This window comes from Callorhinchus milii, unplaced genomic scaffold (assembly GCF_018977255.1).
Source record: "Callorhinchus milii isolate IMCB2004 unplaced genomic scaffold, IMCB_Cmil_1.0 Scaffold6, whole genome shotgun sequence".
Classification (NCBI taxonomy): Eukaryota; Metazoa; Chordata; class Chondrichthyes; order Chimaeriformes; family Callorhinchidae; genus Callorhinchus; species Callorhinchus milii.
Genome location: NW_024704747.1, coordinates 12,210,761 through 12,228,978, shown reverse-complemented (window position 1 = coordinate 12,228,978; position 18,218 = coordinate 12,210,761). Strand labels below are relative to the sequence as shown.

Genomic DNA, 18,218 nt, shown 5'->3' with positions numbered 1-18,218 from the left:
GATGGAGGTCCAGAGGGTGTGGGCAGAAAGACTGAAGGCCTGACCGCTGATAGTGGAACAGGCAGGGCAGGCGACATGGAACAGGCTAGCGGAGGACGTAGACAGGTTGGTGAAGTTTTAGTAGGTTGCAGAGGTAGGAAGAGCAAGACCGTGAAGGAATTTAAAAGGAGAAGGATCTTGAACTCCATCCTCTGGAGGATCGGGAGTCAGTGAAGTCTGGCAAGAAGGGGGGTGATCATCCCACGGAGGTGTGGTGTGTGTGCACTCACGTATGTATACATGTGCACGTTTAGGCGACTGCGTGCATGCATTCGCGGGTGCGGTATGAGCCTGTGTGTTGTGTGTGCATGTAAGTGAGCAAGCATGTGTGTGACTGTGTGTGCATGTGTAAGCATGCTTGAGTGTAAACATGTGCAGTGTGTGTGCATGTGTGAGCGTGCCCGTATGTGAGCACTTGTGAATGTGAACGTGTGGGTGAGTGTGAGATTGCGATTTTGTGTGACTGTGTGTGGAAGAGGGATGACTCAGCCACAAGCTGGCTTTACAAGATGAATCTCTGCCTCTCTCTGCGCGTGGAAATCAGGCAATGGGTGGGGTACAGTGTGGATTACAGGTGAAAGGCCTGTCAGAGCAGATGCTCATGGGATTCAGAGGCTAGGAGATGATGGTGGGGGGCGGGGGAAAGAGAGCGGGATCAGTTTCCCATATCTCTGGGAAGGCACAGACATCTCTCTTCTCAAAGAAAGGAAGGGAGGAACTGTTTGTGTTAGTGTAGGAAGTGAGTGAAATGTGAGGTCGTTTGTATCACCTCTGAAACTTACACCACTTAAAAGGAACATCCAGGTTTTTAAGTGTACGTTGGTTCAAATGTACAATTTAAAAAAAAACCCTGAACCAGTCAGTGGCCTGGCCTCCACAGCATTAAAAGTACCGACTCTCTAAGGCAGTGTCAAATAGAGAAAGAGGTGATGGGGAAGGCAGTGAATAGCTCCTCTCTCTCTGTACCTGGTAACCACAATGTCATGTTACTCACCTATTTTATTTCTTACAGTGAATTTTTATTTGCTTTTGTAGATAAGCCGAGTGTAACAATGTCTGATATCAGTAACGTCCTCCTCACTCCGACCATATTATAGAAGATGTCGCACTGAATATGGCGACAGATCATTATCTGCCATGAAAATGTTGGAGCTCACACTGATCCTCTGGATGTGTAAATACAATTAAATACTAGTACTGAATACAATTAAGTACTTCTAAATACAATTATCATCATTCTTCCATGTTTCAGTTGTTGGTCAGTGCACTGTAGAAACAAACATGGGGTAACAGGACTTTGTACCCAAAACAAAGTGTCAAATCAATTGCAGAAAGTGTTGAACCTTTTTGTTTTAATTTCTTCGATAATTCATTGAGCGAAAAATCCCCCCCTCACCCCCACCCTATATAAATTGGATTGACTTTAAGATGTGCAAACAAACGACAGCTGAACTCCCAGCAAAGTCAGCCAACATTATCAGGCACCGATTTATATCAAAGTGGTGGTGGGTGAGTGAGCGGCTAGACATTCGTCTGCCTGCCCTGGTGTCATAGGTCCAGATGGTGCCATAAAGCCGCTGAGTTTGTCTGGATTGATCCCCCCCTTTCCCCCCTCCCCAAAGAGTCAGCACTAATGGGAGGCTGTGTGACGTGAGCAGGGGTGACTGGGACATCGATGAGGAGAGAGCGAACCGTTGCCAACTCCACTCACAGGATCTGTCCAGCAAATCCTTCCCCTGAGCAAAGTCCCGGCCCATTAAATGGCAGCATCATCGTTGTCAGAGGGGCTAAAGGCAGCAGACCGCAGAATGTCCAGCGAGTGCACCAGGATGAGAGTGCCTGTTAAGTGTTTCCAGCGCTTGGTGATGGGATGCTTCATTTTATCCAGCCCCAAGTGCAACTCCTGGGTCACGTCTCGGTAGCTCTCACCGATCTGCCCACTCCACGTCAGCAGAAAGTCGTAGGCTGGTTTCCACATCGCCTAGAAGAGCATCAACGCCAATTGTTATAATCAACAGCAGTCAATAATTGTAAAGCAATAGCAACATTTGTTTGTACGTGCATGGTCAGCCGTGTGCCTGAAACATGTGGAAACCCATCACCATGTTTAAGAGTCTCCAAACCAAACTGAAAATTCCATGCATCCCACCTCCACATGGAAATTCCAGAGATCGATTATTGGAATGGATTGCACACTCTCTTCCAAGAGGGACACATCCTGCTTACATAATTCCGGAAAGCATTAGATACATGTTGGCAAGAGCCAAGGAACCCCAGAGTGGGCATTGGGGTTATTGCTAGAGTCTAACTAGCTAAAACTGCATAGCATGCCATTGATACCACTGTCTGGTAAGCAAAACAGACAACAACAATAATAATAATAATAATAATAATCCTTGCATTTGATATAGCGCTTTTCACGTCAGGAGGACGTCCCAAAGCGCTTCACAGAACACACTGTAAAGTGAATTGACTGTATATTTGTGGGCGAACGCGGCAGCCAATTGCGCACAGCAATGTCCCACAAACAGTCGTAGATTGAAAATGACCAATTTTATTATTGTTTTGTTTTTTGAAGGGATTATTATTAGGCTCTGTGTGGAGTAAGGAAACTTGCCCAAGGTTTCGCCCTGTCTGGAATTGAACTCAGGTCTCTCGCTTGCAAAGCGAGTGCTCTAACCACTGAGCTACAGGACTCCACTGTATGCAAATAATCCTTGCATTTGATGGAGTGCCTTATCACATCGTCGAGACGTCTCAAAGCTTCAGGATATAATGGAAAATGGTTTGACTGTATTTTTTGGGTGACCACAACAACCCGCACACCAATGTCCCACAAACAGCCACGGAGTGAGTGATCAATTTCATTTGGGAGAAACTCCCTTCTCTTTTCAAACAGAGCCAAGAGATTTTTAACATCCACCTGAAATGGCAGACACAGACTTGGTTTAATGTCTCATCCGAAGAATGGCACGTCCGACAATAATAATAATAATAATAATCCTTGCATTTCATATAGCGCTTTTCACGTCAGGAGGACGTCCCAAAGCGCTTCACAGAACACACTGTAAAGTGAATTGACTGTATATTTGTGGGCGAACGCGGCAGCCAATTGCGCACAGCAATGTCCCACAAACAGTCGTAGATTGAAAATGACCAATTTAATTATTGTTTTTGTTTTTTTGGAGGGATTATTATTAGGCTCTGTGTGGAGTAAGGAAACTTGCCCAAGGTTTCGCCCTGCCTGGAATTGAACTCAGGTCTCTCACTTGCAAAGCGAGTGCTCTAACCACTGAGCTACAGGACTCCACGAGGGCTGGACAATGCAATGCAACAACCCCCAGCACTGCACTGGAGTGTCAGTTTAGATTGTGTGATTCCTTAGACTATGCATTAAAAATGAATACGTGCTGCATTACACACATGTCAAATAGTCACGTGGGCCACAAGTTAGCCATCTCTGCTCTAGGGGATGGGGAGCCAGTGGAATGCAAGAAAAAAGGAAATTGGTCCAAGTTTGGAATGGGGGAGTTGTGTTGAGTGCTGATAAGTTCCTTAGGAAACCCAGTTCCTGTTTATCAAGTTATGAAGACAAGCCCTCATTGTGATAACAACCCAGCTTTCACAACAGACAAACGGACATGGACTGCATCAAACTGCGGGAGAAAATGACCTCACCTCCGTTTCAATAAGGCCGCTCTTGTCCCTGTGAGGAGCTTCATAAGCGTCTAGCTGTTGCTTGGAGACTTTGGCTAGTTTCTCAGCCAGCTCCCTCCATCGCGCAGCCACCTCCACAGCGCTGGTGAGCAGAACAAAGTCCTGAATGAGCCTGGCCACCAGCCCCTGGCAATCCAGCTTCAACAAGGCCTGAAAGGAAAGTTCAGAGAATGCCTGTGAACAAGGAGGACTCGTTCTAATATCAGAAAGGAAAACGGGAAAACATCAAAACTGTTAGTTATTAAATCGTAGGCATTGCCAATAAACGTAATAATATAATAATCCTTGCAATTGAGCACATTATCGCGTTTGTTAATTCTTGGTGAAGTGTAGTGACTGTTTTTCTAGTTAAATGCTTCTTGAGTCAGAAGGTTGTGGGTTTAAGCTCCACGTCGGTACTTTGACCTCACAGTCCAGGCTGATACTTCAGTGTGGCGTTGGGGGGAGTGCTGCATTGTCAGCGGTGCGGCCCTTTGGATTTTGATGTTAAGCCGAGGTCCCATCTGGCACTATAAAGGAGCACCATTCAATTCATGGCATTGATGTTAAACCTGGAGTCCTGTAGCTCAGTGGTTAGAGCACTCGCTTTGCAAGTGAGAAGCCTAGGTTCAATTCCCGGCAGGGTGAAACCTTGGGCAAGTTTCCTTGCTCCACATGCCTCATAATAATCCCTCAATAAATAAATTGGTCACTTCAATCCATGACTGTTTGTGGGGCACTGCTGTGCTCAATTGGCTGCAGCATTTCACCCACAAATATACAGTCAATTCACTTTACAGTCTATTCTGTGAAGCACTTTAAGAGTCTAGAAGACACGAAAAGCGCTATATCAAATGCAAGGATTATTATTAACCTAGGATGTTAAAGATCTCATGACACTATTTGAAAAGAGAAGGGAGTTTCTTCCGGCGTCCTGGTCAACAATTCCCCAAATAAAATTGGTCATTCTTGGTCAATTGGTCATGGTTGTTTGCAGTACATTGCTGTGTGCAATTGCCTGATGCATTTCACCCACAAAATACACAGTGACTGCACTTTACAGTATACATTGTGAAGCGCTTTGAGACATCTCAATAAAGTGATAACGCTATGTCAAATGCAAGGATTATTATTATATTATTAATAAATAGCTGAGGCTCTGAACAGGTGGGAAACCCTGAGGCTCCGCTCACAGCAAAATGTCATTTGCACAAATGTGAATGTACAGAAATGCTGGAATCAAAACGATCCCAAGTAACAAACGTTGAAAGGTCAATGACATGGATTGAATGGTGGTCCTGTATCAGAGAACCAAATACAATGAAATTTGCATAAGTTTTATCTTTATAAATCGTATAATTGCCTAAGTTGTACATGCAATCCAAGTCCCATTCAGTTTTCTATCAAAACCATTTAGATTTCTTTACACAACTCATATTAATCATTTCTTAACCGTAGCGCTGCTTCCCTATCCTTCATTACTCCTGCATTTACCTGTCGACGTATGCACACTTCCAGGTCGCATTGAATCGTGGGAAATGTAAAGCCTTGACTCGTCACTGCATGCACATTCACTGAATGCCTCATTTACCGAACTACCTCATGCGCACTTACGGCTGCATGAAATTACACATGCACAGTGTAGATTACTGATTAAGTAAGATTTTCTACGACTTCTAGAGTTGGCCTGCAACTCAAAATTCGCTTTTCATATTAAATGTTATAGTCCCAACTGATACAATTTAAGTGAGTTTCACTGTAGTGTAGGAGGAGTGAGCAGATAAAAGAGAAGACCAGAGAACAACTTATAGATGGACGTGAAAGATTCCTGTGGCAGTATTCAAAAAGGAAAAGGGAGCTTTTCTTGGTCACTAGACATAATCAGTCATTTGTTTCATTGCTGTTTCTTGGAATGTTGCTGTAAACAAGGTAGCTGCTACGGTCATTCAAATGAAACACATCATTGGTGGTTGGGACCTTCAATCGTTCTGCCCCCTGCAGTTTCTCTCTCTGGCTGTTTGTGGGACATTGCTGTGCGCAACTGGCTGCCATGTTTTGCTCCCAAAATACAAAGTCAGTCCATTTGATAGTATATCCTGTGAAACGCTTTGAGACGTCTTAATGATGTGACACAGTGTTGTATCAATAATAATAATAATAATAATAATCCTTGCATTTGGTATAGCGCTTTTTACGTCGAGAGGACGTCCCAAAGCGCTTCACAGAACACACTGTAAAGTGAATTGACTGTATATTTGTGGGCGAACGCGGCAGCCAATTGCGCACAGTAATGTCCCACAAACAGTCGTAGATTGAAAATGACCAATTTATTATTGTTTTTGGAGGGATTATTATTAGGCTCTGTGTGGAGTAAGGAAACTTGCCCAAGGTTTCGCCCTCTGCCTGGAATTGAACTCAGGTCTCTCGCTTGCAAAGCAAGTGCACTGAGCAACAGGACTCCACAAATGCAAGGATTATTTTTATTATGACAATGGTAAGCGATACCCCTTTAAATGTCAGTGGCTACAAACAGTACTTGGGAAGCGATACGCCTTTAAATACAGATGGTTAGTTAGCAAGTGGTAAGTTGAAAACCAAACCATACACAGACGACAGGTACACAGTAACTGGATAACGACAAGTAAATAAAACTGCTATGTTTAGGCTAGCATAATATTGCAGTTAACCCATCAAATTGTTATCAAAAACCTCTTAAATGGGCTGTTTTTATAGCTCCTGTCTTGCTTACTGTACCTCACTGTGTGCTGCTGATTGACACGCTTGTATTTGTTTTGGGAGCAGCTATCGCCCACCCTTCCGAAAACACCAGTCACTGGCAACGGGTACAATGTGAATCTGTCTGTGCTGTGTGTAGCGGTCTCCGAGCCCAGCCCCCACACGGGGCCGAACATTCCAGAGACAAGTCTGAACAAACACACCGGAGTGGCTCCAGGGCACAGAGACTGAAAGGGTATGATTCATGGAGAGAATTACGGAGTACAGTGACCCTTTGCTTTAAATAAAGTACCGCACATTACATTTGCTTTATCCTTCACCTTTGTCTGCAGAGAATCGGGGCACTAGTTTGAGATCCACAGGCCACACAGGTTGTGCCTCCGCCTGGCGCAGCAGTGGCACTCTGCCTCAGAGTCAGAAGGTTGTGGGTTCAAGCCCCACGGTCACGACATAGAATCACATAGAGTAAGTTGACACTCCAATGCAATCCTGGGACGGTGTTTCATTGTCGGAGGTGCTGTCCTTTGGATGAGACGTTAAACCGAGACTCTATCTACCTGTTCAGGTGGACATTAAAGATCTCATTGCAATATTCAAAAAGAGAAGGGAGTTTCCCCCGGTGTCCAGGCCAACAATCCGCCAGATAAAATTGGTCACTCACTCTACTGCTGTTTGTGCAAACTGGCTGTCGCGTTTCACCCTCAAAATATACTTTACACTACATATTCTGTGAAGCACTTTGAGACTTCTCAGCAAAGTGATAAGGTACTATATCAAATGCAAGGATTATATTATTATTACTACAGTGTGGAGGAGATTAAATACCGCTTATTAGAAACAAGCTCTAGTTTGCGACTGCCTTTGATTCTCTTCCCGTCTCCACTATTAATAACAATAATCCTTGCATTTAATATCATGCCTTATCACATTGTTGAGTCGTCTCAAAGCAATGCACAGGATATATTGTAAAATGTATATTTTTGTGGGGAAACAAGCCACAAATAAAAAAAAACAATGGGGAAAAAAAGACCTTGCACACAGCAAGGTCCCACAAGTTATTAATTTTGAGGGGTTTAGCAGGGGGTCTGACACATGCACAAACCAATCATAGTGCTTACTAGTATCCAAACCAAGCTGAGAATTCCATGCATCCCACCTACTCATGGAAATCCCAGAGTTAGATTGCTGGAATGGAATGCATATTCTCTCCCTGGAGGGACGTATCCTGCTTACCTAATTCCGGAAAGTATTATGCACAAGTTGGCAAGAGCCATGGCTTGGGGATCCCAAAGTGTGGGTTGGGCTAACTCCTGGAGTCTAAACAGCTAAAATTGCATTGATATTGCAGTCCCACAAAAAATGGTGGATTGAGTAACTAAATTATTATTTTTGCCCCATCCGGGAAACAAACCCCAGTCCTCTTGCTTGAGAGGCAAACCCGCTAACCAATACCCTATGGGACTACATGCTGCTCCCCACGTCCAGGTATGTCCGGCCTCTCCGCACCCCACTTCACTGTGTTATTCGCACTCAATGCTACTAAAGCATTAGCAGACACAGAGAGACCCCACTCATCAAGATCGTAGAATATTATAGCGCAGAAGGAAGCCATTCAGCACATTGTGCCTGTGCCGGCTCTTTGGAAGAGCTACCCAATCAGTCCCACTCCCTCGCTCTTTCTCCATATCTTTGCAATTTTTTTCTTTTCAAGTGCCTATCTAATTCCCTTTTGAAAGTTGTTATTGAATTTGGTTCCAAGATAAAAGCCTTTCCATTCCGGTTGACACACTAATTAGCTAAATTACTACAGAAAATAAATATGCTGCAATTGTATACCAGCCCTATTCCTGCTTCTGATTTACAGTCACCTGGCTCTTCTCCCCCTCCTCCATCCCCACACCCGAAAACAGAAGCCAGTTAATAAACAGACCTTTGTTTTACTGTTTTCAACTCAAAGTTAACACTGGGACACGAACACACGCAGTCTTTGCAGTGGAATCCTGTGAAGGATTGATGACGTGATAAGGCGTTGTGTATCAAATTGGTTTCTGTTGAGATGAGGGATAAAACAGAGCAGGACAGGAAGCAAAAGGGCCTCCCCTCCCTTCCTGAGACCCAGACACTAATGACCTGAGCACCAGGGAGCACGTGTGCTCCGAAGACTGAGGAAAGAGACAGAGAGACGAAAGGAACAAGGGAGAGAGAGAGAGACAGACAGAGGAGAGATTGCCTGGTGAGCGAGTGGTGGTAAAAACCTGGGAGACACCTTAAATTTTTGTCTCAATCTGCTCAACATTCCTCCATGGCTCGCTTCACGGTAGGTTGCTAGCCATCACCAGTCATAGCAAAGCTTTGGGTTGAAGCCAAATCCAGCAGAGTCGGGATGTGGTGGGTTGGGTTGTGGGGAGGATCAATCCGTTCCTTAATAAGGAGCCAGTGGAGCCTGGCTAGAAATGGTACGATAGGAGTACAGAGTTTAGTACAAGTGAGCATGTGGGCCACGGATCAGCTAGATCTTATGGATGGTGAAGCTGGTGAGACTGGGGAGGAGGGCATTTTAATAGTCGAGGCCGCAGGTAATGAAAGTATGGAAGATTGTTTTGGTTGCATCTGGGGTAAGGTATGGTCGGAGGCGGGCAATGTGGCAGAGGTGGAGGAAGGTGTTCCTGATCAGGGATCAGACGTGGGGAAGAAAGGACAGCTGTGAGTTGAACCAGTTGCCTAGGTTGCGCACCAGTTTGGTGAGTCTGAGGGAAAGGCCGGGCAGGTTGAGGACATCAAGAGTTGCAGGATAGAAGACGTTGATGGGAACCAAGGAGTATGGCTTCCGTCTTCATGCTCGCCTTCAATACTCCTCCCTATTTCTGTGACCTGCTAACTCCATATGGTCCATCCTGTCCACTCCCTCCGCTCAGCAGGCTCTAGGCTGCTCTACATGCCCCACCTAGCCTCTCCCACCATTGGCGGTTGGGCCTTCAGTCTCTCTGCCCTCACACTTTGGAATTCCAGCCCACAGTCCCTTCACTTTGTTCCCTCCCAAGGGAACAAGCCGACAGAACATCAGTGTACCTGGAGTCTCAGTTGGAGAAGTAGATTTGTGCAAACATGTGGAAGTTTACCCCATGTCTGCAGATGACATCCCCAAGGAGCATCTAGATGAGGAAGAGGAGGGTCCAAGGATGGAATCCTGTGGTACACCATAGGTGACCGGGTAGGGGCGAAACCATTTGAAGAGACAAAGCGAAGGCGGTTTGTTAGGTAGGACTTGAACCAGGCAATGCGGTCCCACTAAGGTAGATGAGGGTAGAGATGTGGTGGATGAGGATGGCATGGTTGAGTGTGTCAAATGCAGAAGAGAGGTCCAGGAGGACAAGGAGGCAGAGATGGTCACAGAGAAATAACGCTGTTTGTAACCTTAACAAGCGATGTCTCTGTACAGGGTGGAAACCAGACTGGAGGGGGTCAAGGAGAGAGTGGAAGGAGAGGTGAGAGCAAAGCTGGTTAGCGACAATGCGATCCAGTCCTTTAGCAACAAAGGGCAGGTTAGAAATGGGATGATAATTTGCAAGGTTTGAGGGATCAAGGGTGGGTTTTTTGAGGAGGGGATTGATGACAGCAATTTTAAGGGGGAGAGGAACAAAACCTGAGGAGAGCGACTGGTTGACTGCATAAGTAATATTTTTGTTTCCCTTCCAGAAACATAACAACATTTTACAGACCACTTTTTTCACGTTGGAAGGATGTCTGAAAGCACTCAACACAACAACAAAATTACATTTACAGAGCGCCTTTCACGTTGGGAGGATGTCCCAAAGCGCTGAACACTGCCGGATGGGCACCTGAGCTCGGAGGTGGGATGGGGAGGGGAAAAGATGACTGAAAGCCAGTCAAAGAATTCGGTCTTCCCATCTCCCTCACATTCTCTCACCCTATCTGTCTCTCTCCCCTTCTCTCTCTCAATCACTTTCTCTCCTCCCGCCCTCTCTCTCACACACACACGCTCTCTCGCCCCCTCACTCACACATTCTCTATCTCCCTCTCTCACTTCTCCCTCACACTCTGGCACACACACACTCTCTCTCCCCCTCTCTCAATCACTTGTCCTTTTGTCCTCTTTCTCACACATTCTCTCCCTCTTACAATTATTCTCTCACTCCCACACACTCTCTCCCCTCTTTCTCCCTGCTCTTTCATGCACTCACTCACACATTGTTTCTTTCTCTACCCCTCTCCATTACTCTCTCTCTCCCCCGTCTGTCAATCACTCTCTCATTTACCCCTCTTTCTCTCAACCACTCTCTCTCCCTCTCCCCACTCTCTCATCCCCTCTCACAATCATTCTTCAACTCTTTCAATCAGCTGTGCAGTTCACTATCTGCAGGACATGATGGATAAGGAGACCCATTTGCCTCCCTGAGAGACTGCAGTAACGGCCGGCATTATTTCCACTTCCTGCGCTGTGTCCACCGACCACTGGCTCCTGCCGCTACCATGAGAAGATGGTCGGCTGTTGTACCACACCGATCTGCACTATCTGATTCAACCACTGCTTCAGGCAGCAAGTTCCACAATCTTATTCTACTCTGCGTGATGTAGTTCCTCTTAAATTCTCTTTTAGATCCCCTGATCACTATCTTATACTTGTGTCCCCTGGTTATGGACTCCCCAGCCAGTGGAAACAGCTTATTGATGTTAACCTTATTGAATCCTTTTATAATTTTAAACAGTCCTATTCGGTCCCCTCTTAAACATCTCTTCTCTGGTGAAAAAAGGCCCAACCTATCCAGTCTATCCTGATAGCAGTAACCTGCTAGCCCTGGTATCATGCTTGTAAACCTATGCTGTACTCTTTCCATTGCTGTTGGGATCAGAATTGAAGACAACACTCCAAATATGGTCCAGCCAAGCTTTTGTATAAATCAACATCACTAAGTTTCGTGAGCCGATAACCCCAATCCTCACCCGGATTCATCTGTTCCCCACTCCCCCTTAGGATCGAGTTAAAGATCCTCGTCCTCACCTTTAAAGCCCTCCATGGTCTTGTCCTATCTCTGTGACCTGCTAAACCTTTACCAACCTGTCTGCTCCCACCACTTGGTGGGCACTGGCCTGCCCCACATCCCCACCCAGCACGCTCTACCATCGGCCGTTGGGCCTTCAGCCTCTCTGCCCCACCCTCTGGACCTCCATCCTGGAGCCTCTCCGCCTTGCCTCCTCCCTTGCCTCCTTCATGGTTTGACTCAAGACCTTCCTCTTTGACTGTGGAATCAGAGGGGTGGAGGACAAGGCTGGGTGGAGGAGGGAAGAGGACCGAAGGATCCAACCAGCAGCTTGGCTACAAACCTTTCACTGTCCAGCGTCTTGGGACGTCCTCCTGATGTGAAAGGTGCTCTATAAATGCAATTTGTTGTTGTTGGAAAAGAGAAAAGCAAGGGAAAGAAAGGAAAGTAATGGGAGCTTACAAAGGGCAAGATATTGGTTATGCGTTCACGCTAAACGAGAACATGCCTGCTTTATCAAGTACAGATACAGAACATTCATTCCTGAGTGTTGCACCTGACTGATTTCATTCTGCACAACCATGAATCATGAGTGCAAACAGCGAGCAGCTGGGCAATGGCAAACAGTGTGTTCCCATCAAATACTTAACCACCAGTGAGAGTATACTGACTCTCTAGTGGAGGGGATGGGAGACATGAAGCATGTACCCATGGCAGAGATGTGGAGTCCTGTAGTCTATTGGTTAGAGCTCTTGCCTTGCAAGCAAGAGGACCCTGGTTTGATTCCCAGATGGTGCAAAACCTTCAGCATATTTCCTTACTCCACACGCCTCTAGTTACCAGCAGCAAGTAGAACCTGATTGGAGGATCACTTCCTGGGGGTAATAATCCTTTCAAATGAGTTCAATAATAATAATAATAATAATTTGGTCACTCAATCCAAGACTGTTTGTGGCACACTGTGGAACAATTGGCTGCTGCACTCTGCCCACAAAATATACAGTCAATTCACTTTACAGTATATTCTGTGAAATGCTTTGAGACATCTCAATGACGTGATAAGACACTATCGCTAGTAAAGATTATTATTACTTGTTTTTGCTCCATTATATACCTCTCACTTAGACACCCAACCTTCCTTCATATTTTCAAAGGATGAGCCTGTGCCCAGTTAAAAACACGGTTTCTTATTTGACCAAACATCCAGCAACAACACCTGACTCACCTGCGTGTTCTAAACAATTGAGTCAATTTTTAGCACAGACAACAACAACTTGCATTTATATAGCTCCCCTCACGCAGGATAACGTCCCAGAGTGCTTGACAGTGGCGGAGTGCAACTCCAAGCTGGGGGGAGGTGACGGTAGGCACGGTCAAAAAGGAAGGTCTTCAGGTGAGAGCTGAAGATGGGGAAGAAAAGGCAGAGGGATAGGGGAAGAGTGTTCCAGTTTCGGGGTGTATTGGTAGAAAGCAGGCCAAAAGGGACATGAATGAGGCCAGAGTGAAGGTAGCGGGTTGGGGAGTAAGCATGTCAGAGAGGTAGAGAGGTGCCAGGGCATAAGAGATATGAAAACAAATGTGAGGATCTTGAAATTAATCCGTTCAGAGACATGGAGCCAGTGGAGCTTGGCTAGAACTGGTGTGATGGGATTATGGCATTTACAATGGGTGAGTATGTGGGAGGAAGATCAGCTGGATTTTGTGGATCATGGTCCTGGGGAGACCGGCGAGGAGTGCATTTGAAAAGTCAAGTGAGTGTTTCGGCTTCGTCTGAGGTAAGGTATGGTTGGAGGCAAACAATGTGGTGGAGGGGAGGAATGTGGGGAAGGAAGGACAGCTGTAGGTCAAACCTGATGCCTAGGTTGCACATCGGTTTGGTGAATCTGAGGGATAGGCCGGGGAGGAGGAGGTCAGAGCTGCAGGACAGAAGATGTTGACGGGAGCCAAGCTTCTGTCTTGTCGACATTTAGTTGCAAGTTACAGACCTGTGGGGCATGCGCGTGTATCAAGAGATAGACTGACTCGTTAGAAATGAAATTCCTGGGTTTATGATGTCAGCCTAGTTCAGTCTCTTGCTCAGTCTCTTGCATGCTCCCCTCCAAGTCAGAAGGTTGTGGGTTCAAGCTCCACGTTGGGATTTTGAGCTCACAGTCCAGGCTGACATAATGCAGTGGATCATGACAGCGTGGTATTGGGGAAAGCTAGTCGGAGGTGCCGCCCTTCAGATGAGACATTAAACTGAGGAGGTTCCATCAGTGCCTGTTCAGGTAGGTGTTAAAGATCCATGGCACTCCCATGGTGTGTGTGAGAGAGAGAACAAGAGTGGCCCCCCTTCCCCCTCTCTGTTCCCCCTCTCTATTCTCCCTCTATCCAGCCTCACCGGGAGCGAGCGATCAGCGGGACGGCATCAGCCCGCAGGCTGTGTGGTCATGGTTCGGAGGCAGTGGCAGCAGCTGCCAGGACATTATTGTTGTTGTTGTCTTTTTTTTAATTGTGACGTCACGCCGACATCACTTTGTGAATCAGCGCTGCCCCGTCACTAACCCCCCTACCCCCCCACCCCACTCCCTGCCCTCTCCTGACTTCGCTCCCGACTGAGTGGCTCCTCACCTGGCTGGGCTTTATATCCGCAGCAAGGCATTGTTGGAAGTCTGACATGATAAGGCGCCGAATCAAATGCAAGGATTATTTATTAAAACCCGTTTGAGTTTTTGCTGAAAGTATAGAGATGCCGAAGCTCACCTCCTCCACAGTACCTTTCCCTCTCTTGCTTTCACTTTCCCTGCCTCTCGTAACCCTCCACCCCAACATGAGCAGCATTGCGTTTAAATGCCAATTAGAATTTCATGCTCTGAGTCAGGTGGTCACAGGGATGGATATTCAGCGTGCTTCAACAGTGACCAAATATATTTTGGGGATGAAACACAAAATACTGCAGCTTCACTGGTTATCCTCGCCCAGCTTCACAGGCCCCCCCCCATCCCCAGAGGATTGAATTCAAGATCCTTGTCCTCACTTTTAAAGCCATCCACTGCCTTGCTCCTCTCTACCTATGTGATTTATTAAAACTTCACATACCTGTTTTCTCCCTCGGTCTGCAGGCACTGGCCTGCTCCACATCCCCCACCCTGCCTGCTCCATCATTGACAGTCAGGCCTTCAGCCTTACTGCCCCCACCCCTATCCATCGCAGAGCTCCTCCACCTCAACCCGCCCTTGCCTTCTTCGAGGCCCGTCTCAAGCTGTTTCTTTTTGACTGTGCCTTTCCACCTCCAGCCCCCCTCTCGGATCCCAACCAGTAGCTCGAGTGCAAACCCCTCATTGTCCAGCGCCTTGGGATGTCCTCCCGACATGAAAAGTGTTATATAAATGCAAGTTGTTATTGTTATCTGCTGGAGACATTTGATGGGCAGGAAGGAAGAAAGATGTACTCACAGTCATCAGCTCCTTCTGGAAAGATTTCTTCTCCTTGTTCTCGCTGCCGTTGCAGTCCTCTTTGAGCTTCTCAAGCACGGATGCCACCCGCTCGGGCTCACTGTCTGTCTCAGCACGGCAGAAGTGCGCCAGTGCCACGTTTTTGTAGCCCAGGGCATCCGCGAAGGCTCTCCAGCTGCTGATGTTCTCCATCAGAGTCAGCCTGACTGAGGCGTAGATGTACGTCAGGAACTTGGACGGTCTGAGGATCTGCTCCAAGAGAATGCCGGTGGTGAGGTCTGGCCCTGAGAAGAAGCTGGGCTTGATTTTGCTGACCACCAGCACGTTCTTGGTGTGTACGAGCCCCAGCTTACCCTGGTAGTACCCCGTGTACCACTCTTTGGTCCGCAGCTGTCCTTTCAGCTTAATTCTCTCTTCGCTCAACAAGGCGATCACATCTCCCTTCTTATACTCCAGTAGGTAGTAGTTCTTGTGCTGCCTCACCACGGTCTTCAGCAATTTGCCGTACTTGAGGTTGTTTACAGGGCGGTCCTGGAAGACGGGATACCTGCTCATCGCGGCCAAGGGTGAGAGCACAATCTTGCTGGCTTCTTTTTTCTTCAGGAAGCGACGCTGCCCCGGGTTCTTGGGTCCCGGCTTGGGAGGCGGCTGAGGGGTCCGCACACAAAACTGGCTCAACATGCCCTCCTGCTCGTCCTTGACCTGGACCCTCAGCATGAAGTCGGACAGCTCCTCCGGATCCCGGGAATGGACGGGAAAGACCAGCCGGCTGACTTTGCCCAGTTTGACCTGGAAGCCACGCACCACCTTGACCTGTTCGGATGGCTTGACCTGGTAGTTGGAGATGTTGGGGTAGAGGCCAATCCTCAAGTCCTGTGGCTTCGACAGCACAAACTGGTGCTTCCCCCACAGCTGCAGTGGCACCGGGGGCACGTTTAGAACCTCCCTGCCTACCTCGCTGACCAACAGAGACTTGGGCACGCTGTCGTGCCCAAAGACCGCCACAACTGTCTTGAACGAGGGATGGATGTGCTTCGGCCCGTACACACCCATGGTGATGTTTTTGTGAATAAAGTCCCACACGGTGGCGGGGTACTGGAGCTTCTTGGCCTGGCAAACCGCCGCCACGTACATGCAAGGCTCCAAATTGTCCAGCTGCACCTGCACCGTTTCCCCGTAGTGATAGACCTGAGTCATGGGCAAGAAGGGCCCATCCTTGGCTTCACTGTAGAGACAGGTTATCTCAGCCTCACCCCTGCTTGCAGCTTCCTCTTTCAACTCGGCGAATATCTTCATCTCCAGGGTGAGGAAAGTTCTAACTTCCATGTTGCTCAGCTTGATCTCCACCACGGGGCTGGCGGTAGTGCACTTGTCATTGTTCAGTTCCAGTGGGGGGTCCAGCAAGGCTTTCAAGGAAATCTGCTGTGTCTGCCCCGGGCAGATGTGTCCCTCCGGCACGTGAATGCTGATGCTCGTGTCTGGAAGCTGAACTGCCCCACCATCGCTGTCCAGCTTACACACGATGTTGGTCTCCACCGGCTGTGTCTGACCCCAGCCGGGGCTTTGCCCGAGTGAGTTCAAGTCGTGGCACGAGCGGGCCAGCTTCCTGTGGCTCAGCCAGGCCATTCGGAAGTCCTCGCGGCTCTTAAACTGCTCGGGGTCCGGGGATTTCATGCCCGTGAAGAAGCCAGACGACGAGGAAGGTCCATCGCTCTTGGCTTGCAGGACAGAGAGCTCGGACATGCTGTAGGACCGCTTGCTCCTGAAGAATGGGTTGTTGCGACTCAGCAGTGGGTTGGGTTCAGCTTTCGTGGCCACCGGTGTCGCTTCATCAAAGAGATCATCGCTTACGTGATTGGCCGAGGCGCTGGGTGCAGCGAAAGCCAAAGGGGTCACAGAGTCAAAGAGGAGAAGGTCCACGTCGGCTCTGGATGCCTGCTGGACAGTCAGGCCAGGTGTGTGGACACTGCCAGTCAGGAAAGGGTTGGAGGACGCGGCGCCATTCAAAAAGGGGTTGTTGTGCCGGGACTTGGCGGGCTCTCTCCCGAAAAGGTCGCCCAAATCTCCCAGAAGATCCATCTCTTTGGCACCTTCATCTGAGCTGTCGCCAATATTGTCCACCATGCCACTGTCGCACAGCGAGGAGCTCCGGGCTCGCACCGGCTGCACGTACGAGGCCGGGATGTAACCCATCTCAGTGTTGTTGTGCGCGTACCACCACTCGGCACCGGACGTGTCCAACACGTACAGATGGTCGCCCTTGTTGAACCGCAGCGTGGTGAAGTTTGTCGGGCAATAGTCCTTGATAGCGATAACCTCACGGGCATCCCCGAAAGATGTTGATTTCTCCAGTCGCAACAAGCTGGGAGAAGGCACTGCAGGTTTAGACGAGAAAAACAAAACAAGTTAGACCAGGGTGGTACAGCTGGCGGCACACGGGACAGGAACCATTACCTCCCAGCTGCGGCTTTCTTCCTGTCACTCTCAGCGAGAAAAGTGATTGGAAAGAGGCGCAGTGGAAATATTTCAAAAAGGTATTATTGCATATTTTGCAATTCTAAAACTACAGAACTCTGAGTCTCAGTCAGAAACATAAGGCAGATGTGAAAAATAAAGGATATTGAAGATTTGGTTCAAGAGAAACACTTACCAGTGTTAGGGAATGCACATGTGGCAATGTGACGGAGGTAGAGGAAGACAGTCCTGGGGAATGGATGTGGGGAAGGAAGGACAACTGGGGGTCGAACTGGACACCTAGACTGCGCACTGGTTCGGTGAGTCTGAGGGAGAGTTGTTAGGGTAATTAAACTATGTGCATTTTTAATTCACCTAATCATTTATTTCATTTTCATTGTTTACTCTGAATTTAATGATTATCGGCACATAAATGTACTTTATTGATAAAAGCGTACTGTTGTTTTAAAATTTGTATTGAATTTTTACATTGTCTATTTAAAGTTTGCATTGTAACAACAACAACTTGCACCCTCTATGCAGGGTAGCGTCTCTATGCAGGGTAGCGTCTCAGTGCGCTTGACAGTGGTGGAGCTGGGAGTGGGGGGGTAGGTGACCGGAACCACGGTCGAAAAAGAAGGTTTTCAGGTGGGATTTGAAAAACGGGAGAGAGGGATGAGGTGGAGGGATTGAGGGAGCATCTTCCAGAGTTTCAGGGCGTAATATCTAAATGCGCGAACTCCAATGGTGGAGTGGAGGGTGCGAGGGTCAAGCAGAGGCCGGTGGAGGTTGAGAGGAGTCCCTGGGTGGTGGATTGGGCAGCCAGGAGGTCGGAGAGGTAGAGAGGCTCCAGAGAGTG

The 18,218-nt window shown here is 47.8% G+C and overlaps 1 protein-coding gene across 1 annotated transcript in view; it reads right to left on the bottom strand.

Moving 5' to 3' along the window:
• Nucleotides 1-1,371: 1,371 nt before the first annotated feature.
• The window catches only part of LOC103190341 (SH3 domain-binding protein 4), a 49,527-nt gene continuing 32,680 nt past the window's right edge, over nt 1,372-18,218 (bottom strand). The window contains exons 3-5 of the mRNA XM_042336301.1: nt 14,906-17,280; nt 3,718-3,906; nt 1,372-2,020 (exon numbers count right to left, since the gene is read on the bottom strand). Of these exons, the coding sequence (XP_042192235.1) occupies nt 1,796-2,020; nt 3,718-3,906; nt 14,906-17,280 (2,789 nt within the window). The 3' untranslated portion in view covers nt 1,372-1,795. The remainder of the gene's footprint in view (nt 2,021-3,717; nt 3,907-14,905; nt 17,281-18,218) is intronic.